This window comes from Eschrichtius robustus, chromosome 8 (genome assembly GCF_028021215.1).
Source record: "Eschrichtius robustus isolate mEscRob2 chromosome 8, mEscRob2.pri, whole genome shotgun sequence".
Taxonomy (NCBI): Eukaryota; Metazoa; Chordata; class Mammalia; order Artiodactyla; family Eschrichtiidae; genus Eschrichtius; species Eschrichtius robustus.
Window position 1 is genome coordinate 116,248,481 of NC_090831.1, and position 17,667 is coordinate 116,266,147.

Below are 17,667 nucleotides of genomic sequence, written 5' to 3' on the forward strand. Positions count from 1 at the left end.
TACTAAAACTCATTGGGCATTTACCACAAACCAGGGTCTGCCTAAATGTCTTGTGAGTTAACTCATACTGTCCTCAACAAGCCTGTAAGGTGGGTAATACTATCCCATTTTGCAGATGAGGGAACTGAGGCTCAGATAAAAAGTAATTTGCCCAAGATCACTCAGCGGGCAAGGAACAGAGCCAGGGTAGAGACAAGGCAGGCTTGCCTTGGAGCTGGGCTCTTAACCACTGTGCTCACTGCCCCCTAAGCACAGGATGGAATCGGGGACCTAGGACCCTCCCCAGCTGTCATCAGTGAACAAAAGCAGCAGTGATGATCTACTTCTGAGACAGGTGACCCTGTGGTTGAGGAAGACAAGTAACTTCCCAGGGAAAGTATAGAATGTGCAGCTGACCACACCCACTCTCCCTTATGCAACCCAGAAACAGCCAGAGAAGGAAGGTTCAACAAACTGTCCTGTGTAAACCACAAGGAAGAGGGAAAAAAGAAGAAAACTCAGGATCATCCAGGCCAGTAAATACCAGATTTCCAAGACAAATAAAATCTGACCCCAAATTTTGGGGATTAGCCTAATAGGGCTGCCATCTTTATTTTACCAACTACGGACATTAACAAGACCCACCAGTGATCCCCGTCATTAGGTCCCTCCATCCGCCATTTATTGTGTCTGCCTTCCTCTCCAGGTGTGCTCCTCCTTCCACCCGGAGGTGCCGCCTCTCCACCAGCCCCTGCAGCCCCAGGGCTCCACTCTCAGCCTCCACCCCGGATCCAACCCACTCCTGGTGCTGCAGCCATGGCACACACTGCCCAGCAAGTCCCAAAACTAGCATCTCAGGGCCCTGGCGATCCTCCCAAGCTTCAGACCTGGATAGCTACCCCCTGGGCACGCTTCAAAACAAAACCCTCTCCCGCTCTCTGTCAACAGTAAGAAAGGGAAGTCAGCTCTGAGTCAACATTAATAAAGAAAAATGAGTCATCGCCTTTCGGATCCTGTCACCACCCTCTCACCAGCTCTCCCAAATTTCTCACACATATGTCCCTTCCTCTTAAGGGTATTTCTGGGCAGCTGCTTCCCAGGGACCACATCTCCCAGCTCCTCCTGCACCCAGGCAGAGTCATGAGACATCCTGTGGTGCAGGTGACATGGACAGAGAAAGATAGCTACCATTCCAGACCTGGCCCATAAAAACCTCCCACCAGCTCTCTACCTTCCATCTCCTCCACCTGCTCCTTGGAACCTGATACCCAGATGGCCTTAAGAGCCATGGGTTGAGGAGAGCAGAGTCTAGGTCTGCCAGCCTGGGTCCCTAAATGACTGCATGCATCAAGGTCCATACCCCATGCTGACTATTAAACCTTACCCTTAGACCTGACGTGAGCAACAAATAATGTCTACCATGTTACGGCAGAAAGAAGAAAAGAAACTAATTCTTCTAAATAACTGGACTAGCTTCCTAACAGGTCTGCATCACATCCTCCTCTAAATAAGCCCCCGCACCACTAAGATCTCTTCCTCAAACGCACACCTGATGGCGACTCGCCTGCCATTTGACGGGCCCCACCACCTTCAGGGTGAGGTCCAAATTCTTCAGCATTCACCTCATTAATCCACTCCACAAATCTCACTGAGCACCTGCCGGGCGCAGAGCACAGAGCTGAGGGCCGGGAAAAGCCAGCCAGGGCCACGACAGAGGGGCCTCTGCTCTCCGAGTTTTCAGTTCTACTGAAGGAACGCGCGGCCATGACGGGCGCTGTGAGAAAAGTAAACAGAACAACGTGATGGAGAGGAAAAAAAGTGATGCCTGAGTCGAGTCCTGAACGATACACCAAGCAAACCAGGAATGGCGGTCCAGGAGAGCGGAGATCACCGGATAAGCAAAGACTGGGAGTGTCCCAGGACCAGAAAGGCATCAAGGGAGGGGACCAGGAAAGAGGGCCGGCAGGGACCAGTTCCCTGAGGGACACGGGGGGCGACGGTAAGGAGCTTGCGTTTTATTCTAAACGCAGCAGAAGCCGCTGCCGGCTTGTAAGCAAGTGAGAAAGGATTCAGAAGAGTCCCGCGGCTGCTGGGCGGAGAGCCCGCCTCCGCGTGGGCCCTCACGGCCAGCTCTGGAGCCCGGGGCGCCCTGGAGCTCCGAGCAGAAGTCAGCCGCAGCCCCTTTCCTTCTGGAGATGCCTCCCTCTTCCCTCGGCCAGCGCTCCCCGGCCCCACCCCGGTACTGCCACCCGCAGGGCGTCCCACCCCCTGCTGGGCTCTAAGTCACTCTCCGAGAGCGCAGGGGCCCAGAGGACACCGCTCGACGCGGAGTCCGGCGCACAGTTCCGGGTATTCAGTAAATGCTCGATAAATGTTCGCGGAAGGGAATTCCGGGGAGAGGCCAGGGAACGGCCACCTCACTGTCGCCCCCGAATGTACGAAGGGCCACGACCGGGCTGGGAGCGAAGAGGCCCTCTCCCCGCCGTCGGGCTCCGGGGCGCGGCGCGGCGCCTTACCCGTCCTTCAGGAACTTGCACTTGCCGTAGAACACGAACTTGCAGAGGTGCAGCTGAGCGCAGAGCCCCACGCAGCCCGGCTTCGGGCCCTGGTACGCGCCGCACACGCGCAGCGGCGACACGGCCAGCACCACACGCTCGACGGCCGCCGCGCCGGCCCCGGCCGCCCGCTGCGCCACGGCCAAGAGCCCGCGCTCCCGCAACAGCCGCTCCAGCAGATCTTTGCTGACTCTCGGCCGCAAGCGGCGCCGCAGCTCCTCCAGCTCCAAGGCGCCCCCGGCCGCGCACAGCACCTGCGTCACCTCACGGAGGAGTGCGGTTGGCGCCATGGCCGTCGGGCCTGAGACTGAAAGGGCGCGGGCGGTTCCCGGGAGGTGGAGACGCCGGCCGGAAACGAAACCGAAAGTTCCTCAGGGCCGGGGGGAAACAGAATCCGGCCTCGCCACGCCCCCGGCCCGCAGCTGAGCTGGGCTCGGTGCCTTCCGGCCCCAGCGCCCACAGCGGCGCTAGGCCTCACGCCCGCCCCGTCGGAACTCCGCAGCCGCTTCTTCGGCGTCCCGGGGATTCGTCGCCGGGTCCCTCAAAGTGGTGAAAGAATAAGAGTCACCACAGCCTTGGGCGCCGCGCTCGGCGTTCTCGAAGCGCCTTCGCCCGGACGAGGAGGGGTGGGGCCGCCCGGGAGCGCGCGCCGCCCCCTCAGAGTCCGGGCGTCGGGAAGTAGCTCGGCCAGCGGACCCCGCACCTTTGCCCCCAGCGCTAGGCGGAGCGGCAGGGGACGCCCCCCTGCAAACGGCCGGGCGGCGTCGCGGAAGCCAAACCCTAGACGACGCTCAGGGAAACTGGGAAGAGGAACAGGGGCCCCGCCAGGGGAAAGCAATCACGCCGAATTGGAAAACGGGCTTCAGTGTTAGCCTTCTTTTCAGTGCAGGCAGTGAATCCCTTATTTTAAACTTGAAAGGGTATATATCCTTTTAAAAAGAAAAGCCGTTTCTCCCCACCCCTGCTGAGTGAAGATGGCAATATTAAAGGCCATCGGGGGCACAGGGACCCTCACAAGCGTTGCTGATGGAAATGTGAAGTGTTAGAGAGAGCCCTTTGGGATAGTAATCCCGGAATAGTTATTAAAATGTTTAATGTGCGTGACCTTTGACCCAGCAATGTCTCTTCTGAGAATCTTATAGAAGTAAAAGGAACGATAAAGAAGTTATGTATAAAAGCTTTTGTGTGGAGGGGGAAGGGTTCTGGGAGCAACGCGGTTGATCGTTGTCCAGACTGTTAACACAGCTCGAACCGGCGTGCATTGAATCTCTGCCTATTGACCTAGAGAGACATCCACGATGTGTTGTTAAGTGAAAAAAGAAAGCTGTATAAAAATGTTTAAATCGATAGCAAGAAGAGAATCCCATTTGTATGTGAATGTGGCGGGATATTTTTGAATGGGCGTCGAGAAAGCTGAGGAAGGACCCAGTGCTGTTGGCACTGACACTGGTTATAGAGAGTATGCAGTATGAGGTACAGGAAAAGTGGGAAAGGAAAGTTGAGGGGCGCAAGGATTGTGGGGGAAAGATACTTATAGTATTACATTAACTTAAAATGAACATAAAATTCTATTTATAGTATTCCTACGAAAGTGCAAAAATCTATTAAGTGTATGGATCAAGAGTAGATAGTAACACAGACAAATAAAAATGAATTAATTAGGGGATGGGATGAGGGACAATTTTTCTCTTGGATTTTAACTGTTCTTTTAATTTTTAAAAAAAAATTATTTATTTTTATACAGCAGGTTCTTCTTAGTTATCTATTTTATACATATTAGTGTGTATATGTCAATCCCTATCTCCCAGTTCAGTTCATTCCCCCCCCCCCGCCAACCCCCGCCGCCTTGGTGTCAGTACGTTTGTTCTCTACATTTGTGTCTCTATTTCTGCCCTGCAAACCAGTTCATCTGTACCAGTTTTCTAGATTCCACATATATGTGTTAATATACAATATTTGTTTTTCTCTTTCTTACTTCACTCTGTATGACAGTCTCTAGGTCCATCCACGTCTCTACAAATGACCCAATTTCGTTCCTTTTTATGGCTGAATAATATTCCATTGTGTATATGTGCCACATCTTCTTTATCCATTCATCTGTTGATGGACACTTAGGTTGCTTCCATGACCTGGCTATTGTAAATAGTGCTGCAATGAACATTGGGGTGCATGTGTCTTTTTGAATTATGTTTATCTCTGGGTATATACCCAGTGGTGGGATTGCTGGGTAAATTTTTTTAATTGTGTAAAAAATTAATTATTAATAAAATTTTATTTTTAATTTAACTTTTATTTATTTATTTATTTTTGGCCACACCACGAGGCTTGTGGGATCTCAGTTCCTGGAACAGGGATTTAACCTGGGCCCTGCCCTCCATGAAAGCACTGAGTCCTAACCACTGGACCGCCAGGGAATTCCCTCAACTTTTAAATTTTAATTCTGGTTTTAGTATTGTTTTGTAATAATAACATTTTTTAAAAAAGAAAGGAAGGATGATGCTATTATCCGAAAACTGGGTTCATTTCTCGGTTGGGTGTTGAGCCAAAAGATACAACCAAGCCGAAGATCGACTGGGAGAAGGAAGGATTTATTACCTGCAGCAAGTAAGGAGAACACCGGAGAGCTTTCGCAAAGCAGTGTCTCCCCAAACAGCAAAATTGGGGAAGTTTTAAGCTAAGGGTAAGTGCATATTCATGAAAGGGCTTGAGCAGAAGTCAGCATAGAATTGGGGCAAAGTTGACAGAGCCCAAGCTTTAGTTGATTGAAGTCATGAGGTTCAGAAAAGGACAACAGTATCATCCCTTAGGTTCCAGTTTATCTGGTGGTTGAGCACCTGAGGGGGGTTTAAATTCTGCAAAACAGCTCAAGTAAGTGCTTCAGACTAGTCTTTACCATTGAAACAGAACTGGGAGTCTTTACAACTGATTTGTTATCTTTGCTGTTGTTACTTCTCTTGCCTAGTGACAGTTTGTTCTTTTGTTCCCTTAAGACCATAATTACTGAGACCTGTTCAAGGGCAAGCATTGTGTCCAGGCCTAGATCTCAAAATGGCTTAGGCCTAAAATGGTTTCTCTCGTGTCAAGAAAGCCATGCCATGGGACTTCCCTGGCGGTCCAGTGGTTAAGACTCCGCACTCCCGGTGCAGCAGGCATGGGTTCGATCCCTGATCGGGGAACTAAGATCCCATATGCCACACGGTGCGGCCAAAAAAAAAAGAAAGCCATGCCTGGTTTTCTTTCTCCAGGGATCCCGTACCTTATCTGCTTACAATATAGCAATGGAGGCATAGATTGTAATGATGCCTACAAATCCAGGAAAGCTAAGGATTGCCATCAGTCACTAGAAGCTAGCAAGAGGCAAGGAAGGATTCTTTGGAGCCTTCAGAGGAAGCACAGCCCAGCCAACATCTTGATTTCGGATTCTAGCCTCCAGAACTGTGAGAGAATAGATTTCTGTTGTGTTAAGCCCAGTTTGTGGTAATTTGTTATCGCAGCCTGGGAAACTAATTCAGGCTTCTATTTTCCCAGTGAGATGTGAAGAAGGATTATCAGCTGCAAGTGGGGCTAGAGTGGAGACCAGGGAAGGAGAAGTTGTAACCCCAGGATCGTAGCTTGTTTCAGAGAATGGAAGAGCAAGTTTCCCACAAAAACACAGGCATGCTAGACAATATTAAGTCCCATGTTAAGTTTGAGGATCATAAATTTAAACTCAAGCCAGTCAACCTGGTTATGCGATTGGTTTTTTTTTTCCAGCAGAGATTAGTTGCTTCTGAGTTGCAGGGAAGTTGGGTTCAACTTGGATTGGGGTTTTTACCTTTTGAGAACAACTTGGAGGGAGATCAGAACAAGTTTTAGAAGGCCTTTGCAAAGCGGAAATTGTCTTAATAGATCATGGAAACCAATCTGGGTTTGAAGGAGAGCGAAGGTGAAGGGAGTGTAAGAGATAGTGGGAAAGATCAGGGGTTGGACATCCAAGTTAGACCAAAAAAAACATTGCAGGAATGAAAACCTGGGGGAATACATGACACGTGATAAAGACAATAAATAAATAAAGACAGTAATACAAATTATACAAATAACAGTGAAGACATAGAAGGTAAAAGAGTTGGGAGGATAGAAGATGGTGAGCAGAAAGTGGTGACTTGAAACATAGTAAAGACTTGCTTATGAGGCAGTTAAATCCTTTTCTAGGGAGCGAACCTGTTTTGAAAGGTCCTTCTGCTGTTTATGGGAAGTAGCAGTCACCGTGGGCAAACCTCAGTTCTGGGAACAATCACTGCGTGACCCCTCTTTAGTGTGTATCATGGGGAAGCGGGAGTCTCATTGTCTGAGCAACCATGTAACAAGACTTTGTTGCTTTGTGTCTTGACCACACTGCCGTCCCAATACCCTGCCTTACACAGAGCCGGTCTCTGGGTAGGAGGGGAGTACACAGCAATCCCTTCCCTGATCATCACCCTGCCCAGGAATTAAAGCAGAGCAAGCAGCACCCATGAAGGGTCCTGCCTCAAAGCTCTGAAAATACTGCTCTGTGGAATCCAGTAACTCCTTCAGGAAGCACGTTTTCCTTTCCTTTTGGTAGGAAAAAAAAAAAAAATCGTTTCTTAACCTAATTAATCTGTTTTGTAGTTTTACACAATAACCATTAGTATAATCTGTATTTTCAAATCAAGTCACACCTATATACAGTAAAGTTTGCAAAGAATTACCATAAAGTTTTAAGTTTCAGGTTCTAAGGGAGGGAGGGATGGGGGAGGGAATCATGAAAATGAGGACTATCCGTGTTTGTTCATGTGTTTATTCAATGTATTTTTAGTGAGATTTGTGCCAAACTCTGGGGAGGTGCTGATGACAGGAGAGTAATACATGTAGTCCTAGGCCTAAACTCAGGCTGGTTGTTCAGACAAAACAAGGGGCACTGCTGAGTGAGAAGCACAGCGATGGGAGCACGGACTAGGCTGAGAGCTGGGGAGGAGGGAGTGTTTTCCCCCGGGTGACCTGCTCTGTGTCCCATTCAGCATCCTGACCCAGCCCAGCCCTGCTCGGTCACCAGTGCAGAAACCCAGGGAGCAGCAGGGCCTGATTTCCGATGGGTGTGAATGCGTACCATGGTATAATTAGCCTCCTTAGGGCAGCTAAATCCATACCCTGTGGTAGAACACATTTGTCTTTTTTAATTACAGATTTGATACGTTATTTGAATTAGAAAACAAAAATCATTAAACCAAAGTGTGTGCAAGTTCCCAGCCTCAGTGATCTCCCCATCCCTATTCCTAGTCCCCAGAGGTCACCGGCCAGCCACCACTAACTTGGTGTGCGTTATTCCAGAACCTGAAATGTATGTCAAGTTCCCTAGGTATGGAAGCTTCTAGAATAAATGCATAGGGGAAGGTCAAATACTATTTCTTACTATTCTTGTGAATCTTCTGTCCCAGGTTATATTTGCCTTAGAAAAACTTAGGAAATTTACACGTATTACTGTCTATTTTTAGGCCCTTTATTGTTCTCCAACTCTGGCATAGAAGGAATGTGAATCTACGAAACTTCAGAACTAGCCCTTTAAAAAGCCTAAAGAGTATTTCTGGGACCGAGGGTGGGAAGAGCCCGGCAAGGAAGGGGAGAAGGGGGAGCCCGAAAGCGAATGAAGATGAGGAGACGTGGATGTGAGTGGGGGTGAGAGAGGAGCCAGGCTCCGGAAGGCGTTCGCGCAGGCAGAACCGTTCTTCTCTTTCTCCTTCCTCACCTGGGCCGACCCACTCACCAGGGCCGAAGGGGCAGTGCGGGAGGCATCAGCGCATCCCCGCATCCCGCAGGGGCCGCGCAGGCCCGCGGAGGCTGCACAGGCACGGCCTCTGGGCAGACCCTGGGCACTGCAACCGTGGGAATTCATGCTCGGTTCGTGTGTCACGTGTCCCTTGTGTACAGCCCGAACTTCACTAGAAGGTGAGGTCCTAGAAGAGAAACCTCATTCTTTCATGTGTGCCCAGCTCCTGGGGAAGTAGAGACTCAAAACTTTAGTTGAGTGACAGGAAACGTCTGTAGGAAAATACATTTTTGATTCAAAATGGGTGCCTACAAAGACAATTTTAGAACAAAACCATTCCTAAAGACCATCTATTCCTTTTCAATAATTGAAAGTATACAATAATTAAAAATAATCAGAGAAATAACATGGCATTTAGAGTTGGGCTTTGATTACAGTCTCAGTTCTACTCATTAGAAGTGTGAACCCGGACACGTTATTTACCCTCTGGCCTCGGTTCCATCTGCAGGATGGGAAGGACAGCACCTGGCTCGTTGGGCTGCTGTGAGGAAGAAATGAAAATATGCCTTGTCCACAGTGAGTACTCAAGCAAAGATAACGAGGGCTCCTCTTCCAAACCCTGCCTGCCTGCACAGGACTTAAGACGCCACCCCTCCTGCACTCTGCGACGCCCTGCATCCCTACTGGTGTATCTCACCGTCTCACTGCTTGGCAGAAACACGAAAATCCGGCTAAAGTCTAAGGACAGCACGTCCTGATCGTCAATTCTAACAGACGAGCTTAATGAAGGGTCAACACCCCCAAAGGCTTACAGACAGTATGCGGATTTTTACGAAAGAACAGATTTGTTCAGATCTGGGTTTCCATCAGCTGGACGAAAGCAGGCCAGGAAGTAGAAAGGGGAGGTGTAAACGTGCCCTGGGTAGCACCCCTGTGAGGCTGCTGAGGTGTGTGCCCTCTGCACCTCCTACGCTCTTGCAGGTATTGGGCAGGGAAAGAGCTGAGGCCTCAGGCCTTTCGGTTGCCCTGCCTTCCAGGAACCAGCGCGGCTCGGGTTGCTCCTCCCCGCCCCCTTCCCAGGCCCCTCTTCCGCGCTGAAGCGCTGCCCGCACCGGTCCTGCTTCCTGGGTCTTCTGTACCGGCACACTCAGATCCCCCCAGCCTGGAGCTGGGACCCCTCAGAGCACCGTGTCCAGAAGGCGCCTGGTCCTCCTCGGTAAACTTGCGCTTCCGCTCTCACCTGCACGAGGCAGCCAGGCCCAGGGCGCCTCGCTCTCCCTCGCCTTTCACAGCCACAGAAGCTTCCCGAGAACTGGGGCTGTTTGTTCACCCTGTAGCCCTGGCACTAAGCAGGGCCCGGGACTCTGCAGGTGCTCAGGAAACGTCTGCAGGGGACCCAGGCTGGGGACAACGAGGGCTCTTAAGTGACCGTCGGGAAGCACCCACACCCGTGGCCACAGAGCAGCAGCCTTTTCTCCCCAGTCACCCCTGTGTTCCTGTTTCAGCAACTGCTTCCCCAGCAACGCATCCCATAAAGCAATAAGACACATTACTTTTTACACTGACACCTTCAGAACTAGTAAGGAGCATAAGTTTGACACAGTTTTTCACATTCTCAAGTAATTCTCCCAACACTCAATAAGCAGAAAAAGGGAACAGAAAGTCAGAACTGGATATAGAATTCAGATTATTTTCTTTCAAAGACACATTTTATACAACTTTCAACATTTATGCTTTCAAACAAAATGAGCAAAAAATACACCGAGTGCTAAAAAAAAAGTCAAAACAGAATTAATACCAATTTTAATTTCAATATTTTAAGGTACAGAAATTGGAAAGTAGGAATACCAAATACAACTTTAAACAAGTCATTTGTCCTCCCCTATAATAACCAATGTAAGCTACTTAAAAACTTACAAATTTAAAACAGAAACAAAATAAATACTGTACACTTTCCCTGCCTGCAGGCAAAAGATGGGAAATACTGTTATGAATCGAAAAAAAATGCTCTTAAAGCTTCAGCATCCCACTTCCCAGCCACACCTCACTCTGTCGTCACAGTGTGCTTCTCTATTCAAAGGACACACATGTGCACACACACTGACCGCCTATCCACACAACAAGACACTACTCTGCAGACACCCCGAACGAGAAAGGCTAACAGTCACCTGGGACCACGGGCATGAAAATCAGCTCAGGAAAGTCAGTCAGGCTAGCAAAACATTACTACAAAACTAGTAAATACCATAGCCAACAACTGTCCCTTTTCAAATTTCACAGATTTAAACCCCCTAAAACCAATACTACCCCTCCCTGTCACCACCCTTTACCCTCCCCCAACCCCCCCAAAAATCAAACAAACCTGCTGAAGCACTGGCAAAGTTCGACATTTCACAGTAAATGTGAAAGTTCATATTATATAATCTCTTAAAATGAACCTTTTCACCCTCTTTCCACAGCATGAAACTGTTATGGCTTAATTTATATTAAAAGTAGAAAAGTCTTTTCGGAAGGAAATGCAGTCTGCCAAGACGCATGTGCATTTCCTGATCAGTGCTATTTCATACCTAACAACTGCATGACTTGCTTTGCAGTCAGAAGCTGTTTTCAGAAAAACTGAGGTTATAGCTTTTGATTCAGTCTAACCATAAATGTAAGGCCCTTAGTTTGGTTTAGGTTTCTTTTGCAAGATAAAATAACCTTGGGGTTCACTTAGCAAGTTACACCTCAGGTCCCTGACTATAATGTGGAAGTTATATGTATGCTTTGTAAAAATAAAAGGTGAATCCTATGAATCTTAGAGGGAAGAAATGATTCTAGGCAAGGAATCAACTCCTCATTATATATTACACCTCCTGCTAACAGTTACCAACCAAAATCCACCAAAGAAATATGAGTATTTCTGGGTTATTTTATTCCTGCAAAATAGTATATATTCCAGCACTTATGATCATTGTTTTGGTGAAAAATCTTGGGGGAAAATAGCTGACATTTTGAATAGGAAATAGCCAAAATAAAACTGGGTGGAGACAAGGTTTATCTTTGATTAAGTTCCATTTAGGGGTGCTTTCTGAAATAAAGAAAAGTGAATTCAGGATGTGACAGGTCTTGCATAGGTAAACTACTTGGAGGTCAGGGGCTACGTGGTAGCCAGGGTTTATTAGTGAAATAGTGCAGAGCAGATAAACTTGTTGGAAGAATCACCGAATACAGTTTCAAAAAGGCTTTAACAAAGAAAATTTCATGTTGCGCTTGTTAAGACAAAGCTTCAGGACACTAGGAAGGACGGGAAGGGTGAGAGGGAGACTCTAAGGGGCAGGAGGCAGGTTAATGAGCATTATTTTCCCATACCCATTAAAGGGGAAAAAAACCCCCACCATAGCAGAATAAAACCACAGTCACGATAAGCAAATTGCTTTGAAAACAGGCATTTGCTTCTTAACGTCCTTAACTTAAAAAAATTTTTATGTAAGAGATAGCAAATATTTGACTTACGGCATGACGTTCACTGAAAAAAAAAATCAAAAATAAGGGAAGGGCTTTTAGTAAGGCTCCATTATTAAAATTACATTACGTTCAACAGCAATGTAGCGAGTATGTGACTTCTTCCCCTTTCTTTCCACCTGGCTTCTAGAAAGTCTATCAACATCACCCGCCACAGGACAAGCAGAGGGCTCACGGTGTCACAGAACAGGGGCTGCTGTAGGAAGCAAAGTACCAGAGGTTTGGGATCCACTGTGACCCCAGGCGAGTCACTGTCCTCGCTGGGTTTCATCTGTCTCTCTTCTTAAGCTAAAGATCTGATGTTCAACCTTCTCAAAACTGCTTTAGATGAAGGTCTAGGGCATCTGAAAATGACTGGTGATCTTTAACTTCTCTTTTTGGAGGAAGCAATTAGCTTAATAATTAACGAGAAAAATGAACTTTTGAAAAAATTTCAAATTTATATAAAGCCCTCGTCTCTTAATATGAAATCATAAGATGCTTATATACTGCAATAGCTACTTCTGGCAGTAGTATACCGGGCCGTACAATTATTCGTCAGCTCTCTGGGGAGCTGACTCATCACTATAAAGAGCATTTCTTGAAAAAAGCAGAATCTTTTCTTCTGAAGCTGTCCAGTCGAGTCTCCCTTCCTACACTACAGTGGTTTGTTTCTCTCTCTACCCAACGAGCCATTGTTGGCCAACTCGGAGCTGTCTTTGCTGATCCCCATCTATCTACCACCTTATTTTCCCGCCCTAGTACCATGGATAGTTGTTAAATCATTTTAATTCCATGACTTATTTTACCTTATGCTAGTGCCCTGAAGAGTATGCAGAATCTATGAAGCAGTACTCTTTGAGAAAAACCTAAAATTATCTTTTAATTACTTTAAATCATCTTAATGATTACTTGAGGATGAACGTTCTCACTCTTATCCATAAAGCATCTCATCCCTTTTTCTTTCACTTCATGCACTGATTCTGACTTTAATTCAGCATCTTGTTAGAGATTCTTCAGATTTTTTAGGTAGCAAGCTCTGGGCATATATTTGATATGAAGCAAATTTTATGAGTTAACAGCAGTTTTCATTTTAAAATGCATATAAATGTGCATTTGTTGTCAGTTGTAACTTGAATAATGATAAATCCTCTGCAAATATGAAGTGTTAATAGATTAAGGAATGCTTTTCTGTGTTTTTCTTAACTGCATTTTGATCCAAATTTACACATGAGAAAACTAAGACTCAGAATAAGTGACTTCTTCAAGGTCACACAGCTGAAACATAAAGGGCAGAACCTGGACAAACACGGAGGTCTTCTGCTCCCTTTCATGCTATAACATGCCCCTATGATTACGAACATTAAATTATTAACTTTCGAAATGTTTTTTAAATTTTGAAAATATAAAAATTTTTTTTACTTCTACCTCTACAGTTGTATAGTGTATCTCTGTTAAAACTAATAGAGTTTTGTTTTATTTTGTTTTACGAATGGGCCCTCTTGCTTAAGTTTGCTTAGAAGTGAAAATAATACTGCTTATTTCCTGGAGAAGATACCTTCAAGAGCAAACAATACAGCTTCAACTTTATATGCCCCCCACAGTACTAAGTAGTGCTGGGCACACAGTAGACGTCTGATAAATACCTGCTGATCTCATATGAATAAATACAGTAGAGTTCATTAAAAAGGCAATAATTAGGATTATTAGAAAATAGAGCAAAAAAAAAAAAAATAAAGCAGTATTCAGTGCTAAGTAGTGATAAAGATGGGCTTGTTTTCTGAGTTTATAAGATGGTTTCGGTCAGAATTTTCAATTCTGTATGCTTTAAAAATTAACTGATACTTATGAAGTTCAAAGTATTTCTAGGTATTGAACTATTATAAACTGCCAGCTTTGTATAGTTTACACCATTAATCAATACTGGAGAGCGTAATATTATGTGACATTATGAATTACAGTACAGTGGATCCCAGGTTAACCGAAGTCACTTATTTGAATCAATACAGGAAAATGATTACCTACTACTACACTTAAAATTGCATATGTTAAATCATAAGTGTTTGACATAATTTGTATTTGCTTATAACTAGCTAAATGCCACCATTGCTGTCTTCCTAGGTTGCAGGGTTTGTACAACACATAATAAATGAGACTGAGGGAAAGACGAAAGGCTGTCTATTGCAGTCGACTCCAGATGCTGAGTTACTTCAAAGTTCTGTCATTTCCACAAGATAAAGGGATGTGTCACAGCCAGTGATTTTACAAGAGGTTTGACAAGGAAGTCACTGGATCAGTGGCTGGATTTTTACCAATACACAAAAAAATTACATGTATTCTGTTTTAGTGGTTATTTCATGTTACTGAAAGTTTTTTGAACTTAGCCAGTTAATGGGCTAACACTGCCAAAAATGAATCCACAGTTCCTTCACTTAAAAGTTCAACATACTGGCTACTTAAAATTAGTATTTACCAGCCTAAGTACACAGGGCAGATACTGGCTATAATTTTAATTCATAAAAATAAATTATTTATTTTCATTTTTATAGCTAAGAAAAAAAAAAGGTAATTAAAAATACTTAGAGCTGTGAAAAATGTAAAGGCAACAAAAGAACCCAAATCATAATGTAGCTGGAAAAAGAAATTATAATTCTCATTGCTTAAACTAACACCAAAACATGTGTATTTTAACACTAAAATGGTGTCTACAGAAAACCAAAACATCGCAGTAATATATTGTGCGGGGAAGGCGGGAGAAACAGGCAGACCCACATTTTTGACATCTTGAGCTCTGATGACCAACAAATGACTGACTGTACCTATCTCTACCTAGTTTTGGCATAGCGTACAGAGTTTAAGTAGGCCTATTATAGACATTTAGTACTCCCATAAAAATTCTTCTTCCTGACACCCAGATAAGACCCAGACAGTGGTCCAGTCACTTGGACCAAAAAGGCTAATCTGTAAGATATTTCATATATATTCCACGAAACATTGGAACGGAGGCAGAGTAAGAAATATTTCTCTTTGAAAATACACATTTGAATGTGACCATGAAAGATAATGGTATAGACTTTTTTTTTTCTTAGCTCTTCAAGTGATACTTAATACAGAAAGGAAAGTCCTGCTACCTTGCTGAGTAAAAAAAAAAAAAAAAAAGACAAACCCATAATATGGCCGTATTTCTTCTCCATAAAAATAAATTTTATGCAATTTGCCTATATTTTCTTTGTAGGAACTTGTAAAATGCTCTATTGTCAGAACTGGGAATATCTCCACCGCCCCACACCCCCCCCCAGAAATCACTTGTTTTTATGTCATGGGGGGCGGAAAAGGAAAATATAAGCTATTGCAAGCAACTGAAAACTGGCACTTAGTAAAAATTGTGCACTAAGGAGAGAAATGATTCCTTAAAGCTCAACCAGATACTTAACCTCACTATGCACTGGTTAAGTTAGGACAGATGGAAGAAACTGCAAAAAGCACCCATTTTACTCCAAATCCGTATCTTAAATAATTCTTTAGAAGGTTAAGAAATAAAAAACTAAACACACACACACACACACACACCCAAGTCATCTACTCCAACATGCTTGCTTCTATACAACTTAATATAGTATAGTCTTATTATATTACGGCTTATTATGCAGATTTGAATATTCTAAGTCAAACCATATTTCATATTTTCCAACAAATTAGGTATACAGAATAAAAGCGTCATAAAATATAACCTCTGTGGCAGGTGTTGGTCCTGCCCTCCAACACCAGTAGTATGAAGAAGGCCCTCTGTAGTTACAAATGTATTTGAAAAACTACAAACATGACAATTTAACCAAACTTATAATACTTTTCCCACAAGTAGGAAAAAGATATTAAAGCTGTACTCTTTGGGACCCAGATATCATCAGCAAAAAATGAAAATGCAAGAAGCCTATTTTTCTATTTAGAAGAAAATTGCAATGTCAAATGAAATGAGACATGTGGGGTCTTCTACGTAGTTCTTACACATTGGCTATGAAAGTGTTTCCCTGCAAAGAGAAGAGTCTTGTGTCGTTACGAAATGATGAGGAGTGCAGAGGGAAGGTGGGATATAGGTAATCGACCTGGATAACAGTATGCACCTTGGATGTTAGCAAAAGCGAAGCTAATAGCTTATAAAAAACACATGAATTATATAAAATAAAATGATTTTCATATACATCTTAATTTAAAATAATTAATGCATCAAATCCCTGTTTAAGACTTTAACCTGAATAGCAAATTTAAGAGTCCAGACTAGTTACTGTTACCGTGGCTCTTCCCCACATGTAACACACACACTATCAAAAATAATTTAAAAACCTTCACATTCTTAAATCTAAATTAGTGAGATATTTCTCCAGAAATCTTCCAAATAAATAGCTTTAAAAAAAGAAAGAATTTAAAAGCTGTTAACTTTAAAAAAAAAATCTGTTAAATAAATTATTGATAATTCATTACCCTACCACTGAAAATAAATCAAAACACTACCAACAACAAAATGAAATTCAAGCCCTGACAAGAGACCCTTTCCAGTTCAAGGTCTCTTTTTAAGGTTCTACCCTCCTTCTTCCTCTCCCCACCAGGTCCAAAATGGTTATTGCTGAGTGGGTGTGGCACAGTGAAAATGCAGCATCAGGTTCATTTTGTTCTTCAGGCAGTGTTCCCTACGGTACATGCAAACTGCTTCAGCGGGGGCGCGCGGAAGCTCCAGGCTCCCGTACCCCGAGACCGGTCTCCGAAAGGAAGAGCGACCACAACCGCAGCTCCGTCACACAAAGAAACGTGCGTGGCCATTTCTGTTCAATTTAAGGATCTTCCCAAGACGTTGTTTGGCTGTTGCCATTCCTTTTTTTGGACGTTTACCTATAATATACAGAACACCAACAACAGCATAAATAACAATGAAAATCACAGGTGACAGCACCTGGAAGACTTAAACGAGGCCGACATGGTAGGCAAAGGCTTTTCGGTGTTCTGAATGGGCAGGGTCACACTTCTGGAATTCCACTGCGTAAAACTCCTCCGCCTCATCACGTGAGAGGTAAGGGCCAACCTCCTTCGTAAGACTTAGGAGACCCTCCCACGCTCTGATCCCTGCCTTTCTCTTCAGCACAAGCTCTTACCCGATCCTGCATCAAACTGTGCTTCAGCAACGAGAAAGTGATGGCAGTTTCATACATAACCCCGTGCTGTTTCTCCCCTTTGTCCTGTGGGTCACACTGTCTCCTCTGCCTTCGGTGCTGTCTACCCTGTCCCTTCCTCCACCTCAGCATGGCTAACCCATTATCAGCCTCTCCAGGATCTACCTCCCCCTCCAGAAAGCCCCTCCTGCTCCTCAGGGTTGACCGAGGTATCCTTCTTCTCTGTCCCCATAGTCACCTGTGCACGCTGCTGTTGCTGCGCTGTCTGTGATGCAGCAGGCTGTGAGCAACGTGAGGGTACAGACGATGTCTATCTAAACTGCTGCTGTCACCAACATACAGAGTCAGAAATGTACTTAACATACACACATGTAGCAGTTACCTTTTGTTGCCTGGTTGCTGATAGGTGGTGGATTTGATGCAGGTCTCTTGGTGGGGTGAAGGGGCACTGAAAAGGAAGTTTCACCAACGGGCCTTTCTGGGCTTATACTGCCATTACTTATCTGGCACGCCCCTGACATCAAGCTTGAACTCTGCATATACTTTCCATTCTGAGGGCTTGAGCCAATGCTGTCCACAGAATTCCTACTTTGTACCTTCTGACTGATTTCTGATGAAACTTCCTTTCTGATGCATTTCTGGCCTCTACTTAGATCCTAAAAAAGAAGGAAGGAAATAAGGTTGAATTTTTAGGGTTCCTTTAAGATAAGTAAGGTATTTAACC

The 17,667-nt window shown here is 44.9% G+C and overlaps 2 protein-coding genes across 4 annotated transcripts in view; both read right to left on the bottom strand.

The window, feature by feature from the left end:
* The window catches only part of PARP12 (poly(ADP-ribose) polymerase family member 12), a 44,998-nt gene extending 41,736 nt beyond the window's left edge, over nt 1-3,262 (bottom strand). Inside the window, exon 1 of one of the 2 annotated variants that reach the window (XM_068549563.1) lies at nt 2,496-3,262. In XM_068549563.1, the coding sequence (XP_068405664.1) occupies nt 2,496-2,824 (329 nt within the window). In that variant the 5' untranslated portion in view covers nt 2,825-3,262. The remainder of the gene's footprint in view (nt 1-2,495) is intronic. The other variant, XM_068549562.1, reaches the window with a different exon arrangement.
* Nucleotides 3,263-14,374: 11,112 nt separating this feature from the next.
* KDM7A (lysine demethylase 7A) overlaps nt 14,375-17,667 on the bottom strand; it is an 80,916-nt gene continuing 77,623 nt past the window's right edge. For both annotated transcript variants that reach the window (XM_068549564.1, XM_068549565.1), the window contains 2 exons: nt 17,326-17,599; nt 14,375-16,665 (listed from right to left, as the gene is read on the bottom strand). In XM_068549564.1, coding sequence (XP_068405665.1) covers nt 16,571-16,665; nt 17,326-17,599 — 369 coding nt within the window. In that variant the 3' untranslated portion in view covers nt 14,375-16,570. The remainder of the gene's footprint in view (nt 16,666-17,325; nt 17,600-17,667) is intronic.